The sequence below is a fragment of the Anser brachyrhynchus genome (assembly GCF_964034855.1).
Source record: "Anser brachyrhynchus genome assembly, chromosome: 27".
NCBI classification, from domain to species: Eukaryota; Metazoa; Chordata; class Aves; order Anseriformes; family Anatidae; genus Anser; species Anser brachyrhynchus.
The window spans coordinates 1440193-1458677 of record NC_137720.1 but is presented as its reverse complement, the minus strand read 5'-3'; the positions used below and the strand labels follow the sequence as shown (position 1 = coordinate 1458677).

General features: G+C 53.1%; 1 protein-coding gene across 6 annotated transcripts in view; it reads right to left on the bottom strand.

The window, feature by feature from the left end:
* The window catches only part of LAMB3 (laminin subunit beta 3), a 33235-nt gene that overhangs the window by 14391 nt on the left and 359 nt on the right, over nucleotides 1-18485 (bottom strand). For 2 of the 6 annotated variants that reach the window (XM_080569482.1, XM_080569487.1), the window contains exons 1-5: nucleotides 10768-11324; nucleotides 9957-10027; nucleotides 9084-9238; nucleotides 291-405; nucleotides 109-182 (exon numbers count right to left, since the gene is read on the bottom strand). In XM_080569482.1, the coding sequence (XP_080425608.1) occupies nucleotides 109-182; nucleotides 291-405; nucleotides 9084-9238; nucleotides 9957-10005 (393 nt within the window). In that variant the 5' untranslated portion in view covers nucleotides 10006-10027; nucleotides 10768-11324. Of the gene's footprint in view, nucleotides 1-108; nucleotides 183-290; nucleotides 406-9083; nucleotides 9239-9956; nucleotides 10028-10767; nucleotides 11325-12261; nucleotides 12928-15967; nucleotides 16187-18485 lie in introns of those variants that run through there. The other 4 variants (XM_080569485.1, XM_080569484.1, XM_080569483.1 and 1 more) reach the window with 4 other exon arrangements.

The following is an 18485-nucleotide window of genomic DNA, read 5'->3' as shown; positions in this document are numbered from 1 at the left end:
AGCCTGGGGGGAGCCGTGCACCGAGATCCCCACGTGTCACTGAGAGCCGGCAATGCCCATCCACCATCACCCATGATATCCCCACGAGCTGTGCTGCTGCATACAGACCCTGAAGTCAAGCACGATGCTGTTGAGCTGGAACTTCTCATCCAGATCCAGCTGCAAATAGACACGCTCCATGCCTGCGGACACAGAAAGGCAGCTTCAGAGATGCAGGCTACAGACAAAAAAACAAACATTTTGCTGCCCAAGCTGAGACGCCTATTTCCCCCCATCCGGCCGGCACTCACCGCTCTGGGACTGCCACCAGCGCGAGCGCCCGGCGGAGGACAGCACGTTTGCGACGCGGTGCCCGTTGTGGGAGTGCGGCAGCCGGGAGTCGCACCTGCAGCATCTCATGTTCCACTGAAAGGAGAAAGGGTGGGTGGGAGCCCGGCCGGGCACGGACTCACCAAAGGCCCCGCTGGCACAGGACGAGGGCCCAGTGCAGCAGGGACTGAACCGAGGAGCGCACGGCATCGATGGAGCTGAGCTATTGGAGGCCTGGGGAACATGGCTAGTGATGCCCAGGACCAGAGTGGTCGCCCTCACTCCCCATAAAATAAAATAAAAAAAGCAACTCATGGATTTAAGGATTAAAAACCAAAACCAAAATGTTTTGACTAAAACATATTTTTGGCAAAACACCAAAAAAATGTCTTTTTCAACCAACCCCCCTGTTTTCCACAATGACAGCTCGTGATAAAAAGCTCTTTGCAGCTTTTCAGCACCAGCGTGCCTTTTGCACAGGGCTGAGCAGGCTGTTTGTTTGGGCTAACAGAAAGGCCTTTCTCTCGCATCCAAAACCCTGCGCGGGGCTCGGCCCCTCTGCACTCTCCCCTCCGAGCAAAGCGGCAGCAAACAGCTCAGCGGGTGAAAAGTCAGCGGGTGGAAGTCGAGTGGCTCAAAGTTCAGCCCTTCACTTAAGCAAGTCATTCAAGGAGCAAACAGATGTGGCACAGGGAACACGGGGACTGGAGAAAACAGGGTCCCCGGGGAGCAAACAAATCCCTGGTTTTGACCAACCAAGCAACGCGCCGTGCCGGTGCTTCCGAACGGCTGCCGGGTGCATGCGGCACATGAGCAGGCTCAGAAACACGCGGAAGGGGGCAGAAAGGAGATTGAGCAAGAGACGGGACAGAGTAGGAAAGGTCCAGAACCTGGCCAAGGGGAGAGCCGGGCACAGAGCAGGGAGATGGGCTGGGCGAGGGCACCATGACATGGGGAAACCCTCCAGGTGAAGCTGAGGTGGGGAGAGGAAGGTGCCGGGGGCCGGTGTAGCCGCAGGCGATGGCCAAGCCTGCGGTAGCCCCGCAGCAGGACAGCCCTGGCTGCAGCACCCAGCACCGAGCTGTGGTGGTCATCGGGCAGGGGACAGCCAGCAGGGGAGGCACGAGAAGGGTGCTCAGCATCTCCTGCCTGGCACCACGAGGATGGAGAGCAGATGCCGCCCGCTGGGAAGGGTCCCCGGGCTGCACACCAAGGCGGGCGGTGAGCTGCACTAGGCATAGGGCAGCATTGTCCCAAAAGCAAAAATGATGTGAATCATTTAGGCTGGAAGCTGAAGTCATCAGGCACCAGAGCTGTGAAGCAGCCTCCCAAATGCAGGGGTGGGGCACACATTTCGCCCTGATGCATCCCAAAGGCTGAGAAATTGGAGAAGATCAAGAACTGCATTTGCCCGCAGTGTCAGGATCAGCCAGGACGGCGCGGAAAGGTCGTCCCGGAGGAACTGGGTTTGGTGGGAGAGGAGGGGAGCGCCTGGCACCGGGCACAGCAGCTGTCACTGGGACGGCAACGCGACACCCCACTGCGAGGGCTGGGGCCGCGGGGCTGGCGTGAGATGACACCGGAGGCGCGGGTGTATCTGGGACCCCAGTGATGAGATCGGTTTTCAGCAGCAGAGCCACGCAGTGGGCAACAAGCAGTGCTTTGTACCCCTCTCTGTGCTAAAATCGCCCCATCTGCTGCTTAAACAAATGAGCAGGTTCCAGCTGATGATCCTACACGCGCTGGATTTGGGGAGAAATCTGTGCCTGGGAGAGGCAGCAGGAGGCAGTGGCCCAGAAAGCGCGGTGGGATGAAGGTTCCTGTTTTGCCTTTTAAACCATGAAAAGGTCGATTCACAGTTTATTCATATTTCCTTGCTCCTGAGCTAGGATCATCTAAGTCAGATGAGTCTCTTATTTCTACAAAAAGGGACTCAAATTCATCAACACTTTTTTTTTTTAACTTAAAGAAAAATTAATGGGACAACTGTCCAGGATTACCTGCTTGTTTGCTCCCACACAAAACCATACAGAGCTGGGGCTGGCTCTGAACAGCAGCACTGCTTGGTACCGCGCTGGGTGCTAGGCTGCCCTTGGGGCCGTGCCTGTCCCCATCCATGGGTGCTGGCTGGGGGTGCAGCAGAGCTGGGGGGTCCTGGGCACCGAGCGGTTTGGGTTCAGCTTCCAGCAACGCCCCGAGCTGAGCGCCCTGCCCAGGCCCAGGAGCCTCTCAGAACTGCATTGGGCATGGAGAAGATCCTTAGCGTAAACCGATCTGTTTCCATAATATTTTCCACTCTTTATGTTCTCAGTCTATAAATATCCCAGAACAGGAGTTGGCTAACTACAATATTTATAACAATATTGCAGAGTAAGCAAACAGAGAGACTTCAGACTATATAATCATGCAATTTCCCTGGCTTTACCAACTCCTCCTGGCTCTGCCAATAAAATCAGAAATGTTATCTGATCCAGTCAGAAGAATTCATTTCAGATAATGACTGCTAGCAGCAGAGTGTCAGGAAAGCTACGGCAATTATCCACAGAAATAATCTAGCGAACAATTGCCAATAATGATTACACTTCACAACGGTTCTGACTGTGATTAGAGCAGGGGGGAGGAAGGCTTCCTGCAAGGGGAAAGGTCAATGTCAGCTAAATTATTCATTAGGAGTTACTCATGCATACTTATTAAGACCATTCATAGGGCCACAGACACAAACACATCCTAGCCGCTACGAAGCAGAGCTGGCAGCAAAGCTGCAATCACACTTAAACGCAGAGCTAAGTAAGGATGGAGCTCCCACCCAGCCTAGCCTGGGGGCTGGGCTCGGTGCAAAAACCTTGGCCAATTCGCAGTTTCCCTGCTTTATCTGCGGGGCCCTCCCAGCTCATCCCAGACCCCTGCACGGGCTGTGCCTGCTGCCAGCCCCACAGCACCAGGGCCCAGGCCGGATCCAGCTCCACTCCCTGCCAAGGGGTGAAAAAAAAAATTAAAAAAAAATACAAAAAAAAATTACAAAAAAAAATTCCTCCCACAGCCACAGACCTGAGTGTGAAAAGAGTGTTGTTACCCCCCTCCCCCTGCCCCAATTTTTATTAAGTCTAAAATTAACACTGGAAACAAAACTCATTTCATGTACTCTGAGCATATTATGAAACTCCTCTATTGCACAACACAAGAATTCACTATTACTGACTGTGACTATGTGTCTCAAAGTTCCTTGGGACAGAGGGAATTACCAAAAATGACATTCCAGCTCCGGGTTGAGGGGAGAGTTTCCAGGAGCACATCATTCCCCAATTCTCCCCCTCATTTTCAGCAGCAGAGCAGCAGCCTCAGTAGATTCATCTGAGCTGGGCTTGCCAGGAATAGACCAGGGCCGTGGGAGTACGTGACAGAAAGGGAAATTCAGAGGGCACGGCCCAAGCTTGGCCACCAAGCCCCTGGCCCCGGCTCTCCGGCTCTCCTCCCCTCCCTGCCAAACAGCGAAGACCGCAGGCCGAGTGCTACCGCGGCACGAAGAAGGGGCGTGATCTCTAGTAGCTATCAGATGCAGGGCTGGAAAGGGCTATAGGAAAGCAAAAGAAAATGTAGGTCTGCTTGGAAACTGCTAGCTGCCCTCCGGCACCTCAAAGCTGCAACGCCACCCTTACAGTCACCCAAACCTCGAGCTACTGAGATCCTGAGAACACAGGAAATTCATTCCAGCCTTTTGAAAGGTAGCTCATGAGAAGGTCACTTGAGAGAAAAAGCCAGCGCGTTGAGAATGAACAGATTCGTGTTTTAGAAATAAACGGTGAAGGAAAAATAATCTGTGCAGAGGAACAGCCAGCTGTTGTGGATGTCCACGTATTACACGGAAAAGCAGACCAAGGCTGCAAACCGGGATGCAAAGCACGTGCATGACGTGCTGCACGAGAGGAACAACCCACGTCTCCGCAGGTGACCACCACCTGCGAAGGCCACAGGCACACCTGGGACACTTTGCAGAGCTCAGGGACGCGGCTGCATGTGCAGCCCTTGCCTGTCCCCTGCCCTGCAGCTTTGCTTCAGGGTTTTGCTGCTCTCCTGCTCTGACTTTGTGAACCAGTCACCAACTCACCCCCCGTGCTTCCCCTCCCCACACACGCAGGGGCAGAAAACCTCAAACAATTTGAAGCTGATGGACTCTGACCAAAGTATTTGACATAGCTGCAGCTGCCATTTCAATATGAGTTGAGAGCCCTTGAAACATAATCTGCTGGCAGAAGCACGTAACCCAGAATAAACTGAAGTCACCCATCAGCAAATATGGGAAGCTGCTTCTGTCCAGTCATGAAATGAAAACCTTTAATCGCTGTGGAGACCTTGGAGGCCCTGTTCTTGTCCCAGGCCCGTGTCAGTCAGAGGCACTGTGTCAGTCGGGCTCCTGGCATGCTGCCTCCCACAGGGGACCTCGTGGGGTCTTGCACGATTAGTATCGCGCTGGGACGGTAATTGCTGTTCCAGGTTTATTTGGGGGCAGTGTGGAAGGTGGTAGGAATTTATATGTATATGTGTGCACACAGAGAGACAGAGCATTATTTGAAAATAGGGCTGGCAGCAAGAAGTTATGTTAGGAACAAGGACACCTGTTAAAGCTGAGTTATGCAATTCCCTTTTCCAGCCCGTTTGACTTCCCTGCTAGCACCAGCTGCACAACATTTCCGCACCAGGCCAGCAGAGCAGTAAGTGCTCCATATGCTTCCCATGGGAAGATGCTGTAGAGGTTACCAATGGACATCATCGTGGTTAAACTTCTCAGTGAGCAATTTGGATCTGCAAAGCTGGACCGTGCTTCGGCTTGAAGCATAGGTGGATGTGTTAGCCATAACATCCCACGCCACCTCCTTGCTCGGCTGGTCAGAAGTGACACCGTGCGCTCTGAGGTCGTGCTCAAAACACGAACTGAGCTCTGTCTCCCCAGCTGGTTTTACTGGCACCCCCCAAATTCAGAGGCGATCGCAGAGCTGGCAGGAGCAGGACAAACATCCCATGCCTGAGGCTTAAGGAAAGGAAGTTCATTCCTCTTGCCTAAAAGCAAGCATGTGGGTGCCTGTTTTCCTCACCCAGTCTGTTCTCGCATCATCTCCCCTCAGAAAAGCTTTATTTAAAACCTGCCAGGATGACAGTCTGCAAATCCATACTGCACGAGCTGGTCCCAGCTCTCCACACACTGCTGGGGCCCGGCTGCCTCTGCAGCTTGTCTGCGAGGGGATGACGTGATGTCTCAGAGCATATGTGGCAATTTGCACTTGTGGAGCAAAAAAAGATACAGAGAATGGAGGCGGAGGAGGAAAGAAGTGGGAAATTGCCTTTTTCTTCTGTATTCACTGCAGGTAGAGACACATCCCTGCAGCCAAGAACGAGGTGTGTCTGGATGCCAGAGCAGGATGTGATAAGCACAGGGCAGCAAGCCATGGCTGCTGCGCTACCTCTGCTGGGTCAGGAATACAAATTATTCGGTGCAGACCCGCAACGTTAAGAAGCAACACCCTACACCAGGAGCCCTGCGTTGAGCAGGGGGACCCCCTGCGGTCCCATCTGACCACAGTCATTTCCCAGTTCTGAGGATGTTTTTTTTCTGTGCAAAAGACTTGAGTTTGATTCACGACTGGGGTCTAAAAAGCAAATGAGCTGGGGGGCACAGGGCCGTTTTAGTGTGAGCTCCCCTCTTCCAGCACACGTAGGGATCCTGCAGGAGTACCCAGCGGGCAGCACGGCCTGGACCAGCACCGAGGCCAGGCTCGTGCAGGTGGCAAGCAGATGTAGCCATCAGATGGTAGCAATAAGGCAGACAGAAGCATTAGAATTAAACACATTTTCACGTCCTTTCTCAGGCATTGCCCTGTATTTTTGGAAACAGTCAAACACAACTTGGTGCTTAGACGCAATTGGGAGAAATGTTACCAACCAGCCCTGCCAGCCAGCACCAGGAGGAGCCCTCTGCCACCGCCCGGTGGTCTTGCATTCCCGCACTGAGTCGTGCAAGGATTAGGCTCATCTGGTGCCTGCCACCTCGCACCCTCACCCAGCTAGTCTCTCATCACAACATGAGGAGTGTTCTTGGCGATTCTCGCCCTTCATTGCTCACATCCACCACGTGCCCATGAAAAGCAGGTGAGAAAAGGCAGAAAACCTTAGTCCTTGACCTTATGCAAACAACAACATTTTAATATCCCAACTTTCCCAGGGTCAAGGTGTGAGGACCCACAAAAATGTCACATGGACACAAACTGCTTTGCTCTGGGAAGTGGGAAGCAGAGCAGCAACACAAACAGAAGGAAACCAATTTTTTCCTTATCTTGCCTATTCTTTGACAAAAGATTTCACAGTGATGTGGAGGGTGCTCTGGATACCTCCAAATTAAGAAAACAACCAGAAAAGTCTGTAGCTCTTTTCTAGTTCTGAATAAGTCCTCAGGCTGAAAGCATTGCAGGAGCCCAGAGGACAGAAGCATCTCCTGAGAAGCATTAATCTCATGCAGCAATAACTAGCCAAGGCGCTGGTGCTGCAGAGCCGAATGGCTGTCCTCTGAAGGGGCAGCCAGGCCAGGAACCTGATAATCCGCGTGAAAACCACACCACACCTTCCCTCGGCTACAGCTGGCGGCATTAGCTGCCCATATTGCTATCAAAGCACTATGCTTAGCATTTAAATACAGAGATAAGCTAACCGGGCCTTGAATCACACCTCGCTCGGGAGTCTTTCCACATACATCAGTGCCTTTAGGACTCCAAATCTGGGGCCACCTATTTTTCTCTTTTATTTTCCATTTTCCTCTCGCTTCCCCGCTGACTCGAACAGTCATTTCCTGAGCACTAAGTGATTTCCATTGGTCTGCCTGGTTTCCACCCCCCATCACTTTTCTAATCATCGCCGCAGTCCCTGTGCTATAAATGGCCATACCAAGTCTCCCCTGGCTTTCGCTAGACTGAGCCCGCAGCCAAGGCATGGAGCAATCGGTAGTGCAAAGTATAAAGGTTAGAGGGATCTGGAGCCAGAATGCTGGAGCAGACAACGCAGCAGGGGCTGAGATCAGTGCCCGCAGCGAGCGGCCCAGCAGGATTGCAAAAGAGCACCCGGGGGGCCACGGGGCTGGCGGCGGGGCCAGACAGCTCGCACCCGCCAGCTGGCACGGGGGCATCGGCAGCCAGAGCAACCCCTCATCCCATGCCCTCTGCTGAGATTGCAAAACTGACTCCAGATTTGTACCTATTTGGCACCAAATCATGAGCGAGACGTGTAACAAAAAAAGTCAGAAGAGTCAACAAATAAAATGTCCCACTTTCCATGGGATGGGAAAAGGAAAAAGTGAGTTCAGGGGATTAATTTTTGCTTAAATTGTGAAGTGTTCAATACATGAGGATTTCTCCTTCTGCTAAGATAGGAGCTGGAGTATCCATAACTTGCAGAAGCCATTACAGCTGCAAAACAGAACAGAAGTGAGGGGCTCTGATTCCAGTAAAGGAAAGGGTCACAGATGTGTAGGCTCTAGGTGCCCAAAGGCCCTAAAGCTAGAAGTGGTGAATCCAAATTAACATACCACTGTTAATTGTTCCAAAATCCTTTTAACCCTGGTAGTTATTACACAAACAATTCTGCTTAAGTATAAACAGAAACCGGGAAGAAAAAAAAAATTAAGTCCGACCAGAAATAATTGCTTGCCTTTTTCCCCACCCTTGAGAAGCAGCGGGGGGGTTCTGTGCTCTGCCCAGGAGGTGAGCAACCAGCCCTGCTCCTGGGGAGCCACTGGGAGCCCGAGCGGAGGCGATGCCTGGCTGCAGCTCCCAGGCCTGACAAAGGCCAGGCAGTGCACCAGGAGAGGAGCCAGGGGACATGATGCTCACACCCGCTGGCCAGGGAGCTGCCCCAGCTTCACACCAAGCAGCAGCTCCCAGACGCACACAGCAGGAGGTCTGCAGCCCAGCGAGACCACCGCCAGCTCTGCAACACATCTGCTCACTGCCACACCTGGGTCTTCAGGTTTAGGGGGAATTAAAGCAGAAGAAAGCTGACTCACTTGAGCTGGATTTCACTGTAGAGAGCCTCATGGAGGTCTGCCATTTCCTTTCCTCTTGAGCACCTCTTCCAAGCACCCTCCCAAATCCCTTCTTGCCTGCCCTGCACTGAACCCGCTCCTTTCTGAGCTCCCCCCACTGCAGCTGCATTTTCAGACCAACACAGAAAGGCTTTAGGAAGTGTTCGTGTCACAGACATCACCCTTGGCAGAGAACAGAGCTTAAAATGCTACAGAATTATCCGTAAACTCTGAGTTTGATGGTGGCTTTGGAGCCTGGGAATCTGCAGCTGGCTGCAATGCTATCCCCTGAGCACGACTTCCTACCCCCACACAACCGAGGAATTGGAAACAGCCGCTCGGCTCAGCAGCTTTTCCAGTGAAAGACCTGGAATGCTCCCACTTTGACAACTGAAATATGAGTTCAGTTTATAGCTGAAGAGGCTGGGGATCAGAAGGCTTGGGATTCTTTTCGATGCAAAAGCTTCCATTTTGACCCCTTCACAGCCCCTTCCCATGAGCCATGCTCAGCTCCTCTGCTCTAACAAGGGGACAGAGGAGGACTCCAGGGCTGGAGGGGACATGACAGACTGTGCAGTGACCCCACGAGATCGGGAGGGGAATAATACCTGAAGTAGGTTAAAGACATCACTGTAAAGGGCAGGAAGGACGGGTAAAGGCATTAGCATCCCCATGCGGGGTTCAGGAGCGTGGAGGAGGGAGGAGCACGTACCTCTCCGTGGGGCGTGCAGTACGTCTCGGGCTTGGTGAGGCCGCAGGTGGAGGAGGCTCGCAGGTGCTGGACTCGTCCCAGCAGGAGATCCCCCCCGGGTGGGTAGCAGGCGCCGCTGGAGCAGTCGTGCTGCGCGCCCAGCAGCCGCAGAGAGGCTGGAACAGCAGGAGAGGACTTGGGGCTGGGGCAGGGTGGCACGCGGTCATCAACCAGCAACCCTGCCACTTCCCACAACAGATCAGCTACCAGGTCGTGCGTGGGACAAAGCCACAAATGCGCACACCAGAAAGGACAAGGGTATTTAGCCCCTGAATTGCCTTTGTTTTAAAAAGTACAAAGCACTTAAAACACCTTCTGTTAGCTATTACTTCTGAAACTCTTCCTTGACGTGACACCTACCCAAAATCCCCTGTGTCTGGGTTTCAGGGATGCTCAGTTCCCTGCCCATTGTGCTGAACAGCCCACACTGGTTTTCCCCATTTACCTCCAGACCCCTAAAGCAGGATGCTCAGGTCAGAGAGAAACCTTTTGCCAAAGGACCAGCACTGTTATTGAACACCAATCTCCCAGTTGCTGCCACAATACTGCTACTAATACAGCACTTACTCTAGCAGCATTTATTAGCCTCATATACTTCCTATCATTCACTTCTCATCAATAAACTTAATTTTCCAATTCCCTTTGCAAGACGTTTAGCTGTACATAAACCCACCTCGCTTAAATCATGGTACACATGGAGGCTCTAGGCAATATAACTCACTTCATTACTCATATACAACCCCAATTAAAAGAGAAAGGTCATTTCCAATAGGCAGCAAACATTTAGTCAGCTTTCCACCATTTTTTCTAGAAACACTGTACGGCAAGCCTTACCCAGGAGGACAAATAATGCCCATGGCCAAAGCTGGCAGCGAGACTCCATACTGGCGAGGACAAGGACACACCTAAGGAGGAATATGCAGCGTAAGCAAAAACGAGCAGAAAATGTCAGCTTAAACCTCTGCCTGGGTCCTTCACATTCCTTACTTTTCTATGGTGAGGTAATTTTAATTGGCCTACAACACAGCAGCATGGGTGATAATCAGGAATAACAGAGGAAGATCAGCCCCTCAGACCGTGCAGCAAAACAAACCCGCACAAAGAATCCCAGCTTCTCTTTGGACTCACGAAGCACACCCAGGATCCTCCCAAGCTGTGCAAAGACAGCCCTCTCACCCCGACGCTATCTTTGGATCTTTATGGTATTGCAGAGGTGAACCACAGAGGCGGGCACAGCTCCTCGCCCCCAGCAGAGCTGATTTCTGCCTGCCCGGCTCCTGGGGACTTCGAGGAGCCTCAGACCCAGCACGGCCACCGCAGCGGGCAGGGAGCGGTGCCAGCACCGCCAGGGACGATGCGGCGATGAGCCCGGCAGCCGCCCTGCCCTGTGCTTTGTCCTCCAGCCCCACCCTTGCTGTGCTTCCAGATCAAAGCGCCCGATGGCCGGGAGCCTCGGGCTTGCAGAAATGCTGCAGAGAAGTGCATGCCGCGGGGTTTCTGCGGGGAGCCCCGCAGGACAGCACGTGGGAACAGCCACCAGCATGCTCCTGCGTCAAGACGCTTCCCCTGTCACCTTCCCGGTGTGACCAGGAGCCCCGTTCCCAGTCCCCACGACGTCCCCAGTCCCCTCGGCGTCCCCACATACCTGGCTGACGGCGAGGGCTCTCCCCGGCGCTACCTGCGGCTGATCCGCAATCGCAGCAGCCTCTGAGAGCTGCCTCCGTCCTCCCTCGGTTTTTAACAGATGGCTGCCTCACCTGGGAGAGAGGTGCCTGTGGGTGTAGTAACGATAAAGGCGTGATTCAGGCGTCCGCAGGCATCCCCACCCAGTTCCCAGGGAGCTCCGGACAGCTCCCAGACAGGGCGCACCGCCGCAGACAGCTGTCACTTGGGAGCGGGATGACGGCAGCGTGAACAAGCGGCTGTGCAGGTAGCTGGCAGCGAGCACCTCGGGACACATCCCTGTAGCCATGGGACATGTCTGAGGTGTGCCTGGGGCTCGGGTGGGCGCTGCCAGGACATCACCAGGCTGCCTGAAACCCGCTCACACCAGTGCCAGGGCTGCACGGCGCCTACCCTCTAGGGCAGGTTTTGTGGGTTTGTGTAGCGGGATCAGCCCCACAGCAACAGGGCAGCGCCGCTATCAGTGCCTGAACCCGGCAATTTAAAGCCCGATCAGGGATGTCTGTGTGAGTTACGATTGCACTGTGTATTCACATAGCAGGCTTCAGCCTGCAGACGACCTTGAGCACAGAGATGGGGCTGTACAGGGCTCACAGACCCTCTCCTGCCTCCGGTAGCAGAGTTCCTCAAGGCACAAAATAATTCTCAAGCTCAGCTTACTATATCTACAGAATGTAATACCATAAACTAACCAGCTGTAAAAAAAGTCAAAGAAGAGTCAAATTTTCTAAGAAACAATTTTCATTTGGGTACCTAGGAAAGTGCCAGGATTTCCAAAGGCACTCTGTATTTATCAAACCGGGATGGATTTAATATCACCTTGGGAGCCCATGGAAAAGCCAGACCCATAGCTTCACGCCCAGCTGATGACAGCAGCCCGTCTCCCTGCTTCAGACCTCACGCAGACCTCTCTTATGCTTTACACCTCAGTGGTCACCGCTGCTTTACATCAGTATTAATGGAAACAGTCTCATAAGTTTATTTTTTTACTATGCCAGCAACAAGTATGAGGTAGCACCAGAGGCTTTTTCTTGCCCCGTTTTTTTTCTTTTCTCTCTCTCTCTCTCTTTTTTTTTTCCCAGTTTCTAACATCTGTTTAAACTGGCAGCTGTTCCACGTGTGCGGTGGGGAGCCCAGCCCAGCAGCTCGCTGCACCCCCAGTGCCCCCAGGCACCTCTCACAAGCTGTGCTGCAGCTGGAGCCAGAGGTGGAAAGCTCCGCATTTACCTTGCCAAATCCCCCAAACCATGCAGACCTCCCCCCCAAGCTCTTGTTCTATCAAACTGGTTTTATGGTCTAAGCCAATACTCACAAAAAAACTCGCACTGAGTCTTTGCTATTTACTTTACTGACTCAACCCCAACATCGCATCCTGCCCTGCTGCCGGGGGCTCAGCTGATCGCGCCGGACGACTCCGGGTCCGTGCGCCTGTGCCTGTGCTGTGGGTGCTACCTACCTCCCCATCCTCACACCGAGCAGCACGGGCACTGAGGCTCAGGAGCTCAGAGAAATGGTACACAGCAGAGCTGGAAAAAAATACTGTCCCTAAGGCTATAAAATGTGAAGTGTTGGTTCCGCATCCGCCTCTGCCTAGGTGTGCCCGCGGCCTTGGCGAGCAGGGAGCAGGGCTGGGCGTGCCGGCCCTGAGCCACCGCTCAGCAATGCGGTAACGCCGCATTCCTGCGCCTGCTGCAAAGATGCCTCCTCCTGTAAGATGCCTCCTCCTGTCTCGGCCGGCTGAGCAGGGGAAGTGGAAGGAAACACTGAAGCGATTTTCAGAGAAAGAGAGAGGAAACGCGCAGCCAGCTCAGGTACCTCCCTGCGCACCGCTCGGCGGGCAAGGCTGCGGGTGATGGACACAGCAATCCTGTGAGCCTTGGCTGAATGCCTGCAGCTGGGTGCCTCTTCGGTCTGGTGTAAAGTCAAACCCAAGAGCACTAAGCCAAGCAGGTCAGTTTAATGCTCATTCCATCAGAAACCGCACTGCTGACGCCAGGGAGGACCAGCCGCCCTCCGACCCATCCGAGCTGTCCCCAGTCTCCATGCAGCCAAGCTGTTCAGTTCATCTTCCCACTAGTTCCCTCCAGACTTTCCTTCCCCACGTAAATCAGGCCCAGCAGCAGCAGAACAGAGGCACCGCACGGTGACAACTCTTGGGAAGCCCACCAACGCCGCACACCGACCATGCCAGAGCCAGCAGTGCTGAGCTCCAGGCTGCTCTGAAATGTCAAAACTCCAGCCCAGGTTACTGCAAAGCACGGGCTGCTGCAATTCGCCCATGCAAACAAAGGTAGGCCTGGAAAATGCTACCTTAACCACAAGCTTTTCAAATGAGCTATCCAAACCACCTTCAGCCAGCCTTTGCTCCTCCAGGCTGTCCCAGCAGCTTGCCAAAACAAGGTGAGCAGTCACCTGGCATTCCAGGCTCGGCAAGTTCAAACAAGAACAAGAGTGGGAACAGCCTCCTTTACAGAATACCTACTGCAAAGCAGTAAGTCACACACAAAAAAGAGGAGAAAAAAAAAAAAAGCCGTTGCTGGAAGCGTCTCCTCCAGATGAGATGCACCACATGGAGCCGCTCCCTCCTCGTGCTCAGTGACATTCCTGTGGACAGGATCATTTCAACTCCTGCTCTGTGGTGTGTGTGTGTGATCATCCTTGCAGCTTGTGTATCCTACCCCTGAGGTGCTCATCAGAGGCAGGAGAGCCCCACTGTATGCGATCCTATACCCATGGCATGGGCTGGCATCAGCAGGTCCTAGTGCCAGCAATGGTCTGAAGGGGACACACAACAGAGGACCCTGTCCCTTCCACAACAGCAGCAACCAAGAGAGATGCTGCTGGGTTGGGTTTAAATTTCAGGTGGAAAGAGGTCTCAACGTTTAGAACAGAAACGCATCACAGCCAGTGGTTCAAAAGCTCACCTTCCTGTGAGGGTGGGAAGAGCAGCCCATGCACATTGGTCAGCGTCACAAGCTCACACTAGCTAGCGAACACCAAGCCCCTGCTTTTAAAATTAAGGCCCCCAGCTTGACAAGCAGACAGAGCCCAGCACCACGTGCCTTCAGGTCACCGGGCTCTGAGCTGGGTGCCGAGGCGGGATGAGTGGGATGAGCGGGATGAGCGGGTTGAGCCACAGCACGAGGGAGGCACCGCAGGCAAATACTCCCCAGGTGCTGTGCCCGGCGTGAACCCAGTAGTGAGTGCCCCCGGGCAGCCAGAGCTGAAAAGGATGTGAGTCGTGTGTGAGTAGCTTTGTTTCGTTTCCTCCCTCCTATGTTTGCTGTCTGTTGGGGTGAAAGGCACACAAGTGCCTTAGTCTGTCGGGAGCTTTTCCAGGGATACCGTCCGAATACAGCAGCTTTCGATCCAGTTGTCGAGGCGTGACACCCGTTAGCAAGCACTGACCAGCCCTGAATGGCTGCCTTCAATTACTTTAAGTCTCTCTCTGCTGAGCTCAGAGGAACACAAAAGTAACTGGAAATCAGGGGCAGAGCACTGCTTGCAAGGACACTTAATCTCTTGAAACATAAAACCTCCATTACAGGAAAAAGGACACTAACTTAGTATAACTCTATAGCACTGGAGCTACACGACAAGAGGAAAATCGGGGAAAGTCTGTTCAGAGGTAAGAAACCCTGCCAGTGTCACAGCTTTTGGGCAGCTGTCTCCACTGACTTCAGTAACAAAACGATGTTTCCTCCACAGAATCTTTTAATTTCCTATTTTAATTAAACCCGGCCGGCAAACCACCTCCTCACTACGGCACATGCAGATGAGCTAAAACACTGCCTTTGCTAATTGTCATCTTCTTCCAAAAGCGTTTCAGGAATTTCTAACGCAGTTCCAGCTCATCTCCTGAAACCCCTACGCCTGCTTTGAAAACAAATAAAACTTTGAACTGAAAAATCATTGACCTAGTTTAGGTCTAAATGGGGTTACCCCAGGGGCTTGTTGCAGGGCGCAGTGCCCTCGGGCCCAGCCTGCGGCCTGCTGCCCCTCCACACGCCTGCTCTGCGGCCACGGGCGTGATAGCAGGCAGGCAGAGGGGCCTGGGCAGCCTGCCTGTTTCCACTGGCAGGTTGGACACAACTATAATTGCAGGGGAACATCTTTATTTTTGTCATGTCCCCATTGTCTAAAGGAGAAAACATCCCGTTAGGACAGCAGGCGGCTGCAGGCTGGAGGATTTGGAGGCGGCTTTTTCGGGCCATGGCAGGGGAGCAGGGAGGGGTTTCCTACGCTCCCACCCCTGCTGGCCAGCAGGGACCCTCAGCACAGCCCTGTGCCCACAACAATCAACAGCAGGAGGGTTAAAATAATTTCAAGAGCTCCCTCTAAGCCCCGTGTCCTCTTTGACACCGCGAGTGATGACTGTAGGGGAAGTCACACTATTTTCTGCTCCCGACTGCCAGTTTGTTCCTCCCCCCACCTGCTGGAGTTGAAACCAGGGACTCAGCTTGTGCAGGTTTTGATCCTGCTGTGGTAAACCCATGTTTTTCCCCATCTTTGCCCCACGTGTCCCCATCCCTCTGCTCCCCAGCTGCTCCGGCTGTTCCCGGGCATCTCCAACCACACCGGGGCCAGCCGCCCATGCTGAGCGCTGCCAGCACCGCTCAGCCCCCGCCGCCACAGGGTCCAGAAGAGCCTGAGCCTTGTCCGGGCATGGACACGTGGAAGATGAGGCAACAAATACTCCCACCTCATCTTGCTGCTGCTGAGATGCAGGAATGACGCTAAGCCACGTTTTGGGAAGTTTCACTGACAGCCAGAGGTCACCTCCGTGGCTCTGCAAAGCCCAGAGCTGCGAGTGGAGCTGGGCAGGGGGGGCCTCGTCCAACCCAGGCGTGTGGCCAGCCACACACAGCTAGTCAGGAGCCCTCAGACTCGCTGTTCGTGCACAAATATGTTGTGTTAACTGCATTTGAACCCCTTCTCCAAGGTAAATTATATTAAATGAAAATACAGTATTCGGATTCAGAATTGCCCCTCCAGTGCATCCCCCTGCAGCAGCTCCAAGCATCCCCGGGAGCATCAGCACCGTCATCCCCATGCAACACGAGCCGCAGCAGCAGGACACGGCTTAACCACGGGCAGATCTCCCCGGGAGCAGCCCCATGCAGCACAGCCTGTGCCCTGCGGCCATTTCAGAGCAGCCTCACCTGAGCTGGTGGCTCCGGCGCTGGGCACAGCACGGCTCCGGCCGAGCTCAGCACGTGCAGGGCCAGGGGCATCGCCTGGCGAGCCATCGCACGCCCCGGCCTCCCTGCCGCCAGTATTTAGGTTAAACCTCGGGTGCTTATGCCGCTTTGCGAATTCAGGCAGAGCTCTTCTTCCAGATGACGTTAAACTCTTGTCATTTTCCCAGCTATAATGCCCGGCTTAATCAAAATTGCAATTAAGCCTGACAACCTCCTTGTGTGGACTCTCCTAAATAAGATTAGGAACAGCTAAAATTAGTCTAATTTAATGTTAATCATTAATCCTTTTATCCATTCTTAATCCAATTTAAATGTCCACACAACGAGCCTGCACAGACTTTGTTACTCCAGTTTAAAACAAAACTGAATTAAATATTATTTAGTTAAATCAACACAACTTGAGTGCTGCCATAGGAGGCATTTGCCACAGAGGAATTATCAGCTGCTTGGGTAACCCTCGACATTATCCCGAGCACTGCGTGCTCCCTGCAGCTCCAGCTCTTAGTATGCTGTGCTTGCAGACATCCCCATCTATATTTTATTAATACAAAGTTCCTTTTCTAGCCCCCAGGTTGGAAAAGAGGCTTTCAAATAAACGGTTCAGGAGGCAAAGAAAAATCCTGTCTCAATTTTATTTTTATTTTTAAGGCAAAATGTCATGATTCAAGCACTTCACGCTGACCTTTGTTTCTGGGATTACACCCTGCACAGCTCGGAGCTTTCTGATGTTTGTGCAGGGCCCAAGCAGCTTGCAGCACTCACCGCTTGCCCAGGCTGGAAAGGGAGACCACATCTCACGCTGTAGCAGCCAGCCCTGGCTGCAGGAACAGTGACCTTGAACTTTCCCTGTCTAATTGCTGTCTCCTCCAGCTATCTTTTCTGCAATGTTCATTTTTCAAGGCACTGCAGAAGGGAAAAATGTGGCTTAAATATAAGAATTGGCCACAACCTTTGCTGCCAAGTTGGCAGAAAAGATAAGGACTTTATTTTAAGAAGCAAAAAAAAAAAAAAGACACTAAGGAGGGATAGACAAGTCTTTAGCAACTTTTACAGCCAGTCTTGCAATACAATTTCCTAAGTGCATTCAAAACTTGCAAAAAGAAAAAAACACCCCCGAGTTTTCACTGGCAGAGGTTCCTTGGAGCCCTGCTTGCAGCGCAAGCTCTCCCACCCCATGTGACTGTGGGGAAACTTTCAGCCTCCCCACTACGTGCGGGATGTGAGGAGCAGGAGGTGAGTCACTCGCTCACATGCGCCCAGGGAAGAGCTCAGCAAGGAAGAGAAAAAAAAAAAAAAAAGCCAACACATTTAATGAACACTTTCCTTTGTGAGGATCCCAGGTATTCACCTCCCACCACTGCTGAGCCTCACATGGCCAGTGAGTCGTGCACCCAGGTGTGCCAGGAGAGAAGGGGAGGAAAACAGCACGAGGACTGCAAATAGAAGCTTGGCATTGCCATCCTGACACAAGGCAGACTTTAGGTTCATTTAATTTTGACCCAGTCCAGTGATTTTAGGGCATAATTTGGGCAATATTGCCTCTTAGAGCAGTTTTTCAGAAGGGAAGGTGTTTAGATCCTTGAAGAAAAGGAAAGAAGTGACATGGAAAACTGACACAAGCTCCAGGAATTCCCAAACTCCTTGAATTTCTCTCCGTGCCTCTTTCCCCCTCAGAGAGACGAAGCCAGTGCTGGCTCCCTGGCTGTATCCCACCCACGCTGGGTGCAGGGGCAGGAAGGTGTCAGAGGGGTCTCTCCCAGGCAGGCTGTGCTGAAAGCCAGCTCAGGGGCATCAAGCCCCCCCTCCTCGCGCCACCATCCCTCCATCCCATGTGCTGTGGGGAGGCAGGTGGAGAGCCCCCCCGTTTCCTCTGCTGCTTGAAGGATGAGCCCTGCTTTGGTCCCTGTGGGGCTGAGCCTCACCAGGACTCACGGCCATCCAGCCACCCCGGAGGAGACCCAGGGGAGCCAGCAGTCTCCTTCACAGCATCGTTCACCAAGGCTCTCTCTGGGCTTTACCTCTCTCCACAGACAGCACCAGCCCCTGCGCATCAGCTCGCACCACATGTATTTACACAGGCTGCCCTAGCAGAAAAAACCCCAGCATCTCAGCCGTACTGATCGGGTGGGAAGCCTGTCCGGACCCTGCAAATTCAGAAGCTGTCAGTCCCAGCAGCTCCTCGTGGCTTTAGCTAAGGTCAGCAGCAGCTGAGGGGTACGCGGCTCTCCCGGCCGGAGCAGCATACGTGCGCTGACGGAGCCGGCAGCAGAAGGGCAGCGGCGCAGATGATGCAACGGGCTGTATGTTATTGATGCAACACTCTTGGGCAGCGAGCCAGGGAAGAAGTGTGACAGTGCCGAGTTCTTTTCTCCCCAAAAAGGAAATATGTTGTCCTTTTTGTGAATCATAAGGGAGTTAAGATTACAATGGGGTGTTACGGACTTTCAGCATCAAACACAGGGAAGTGACAATATGATCT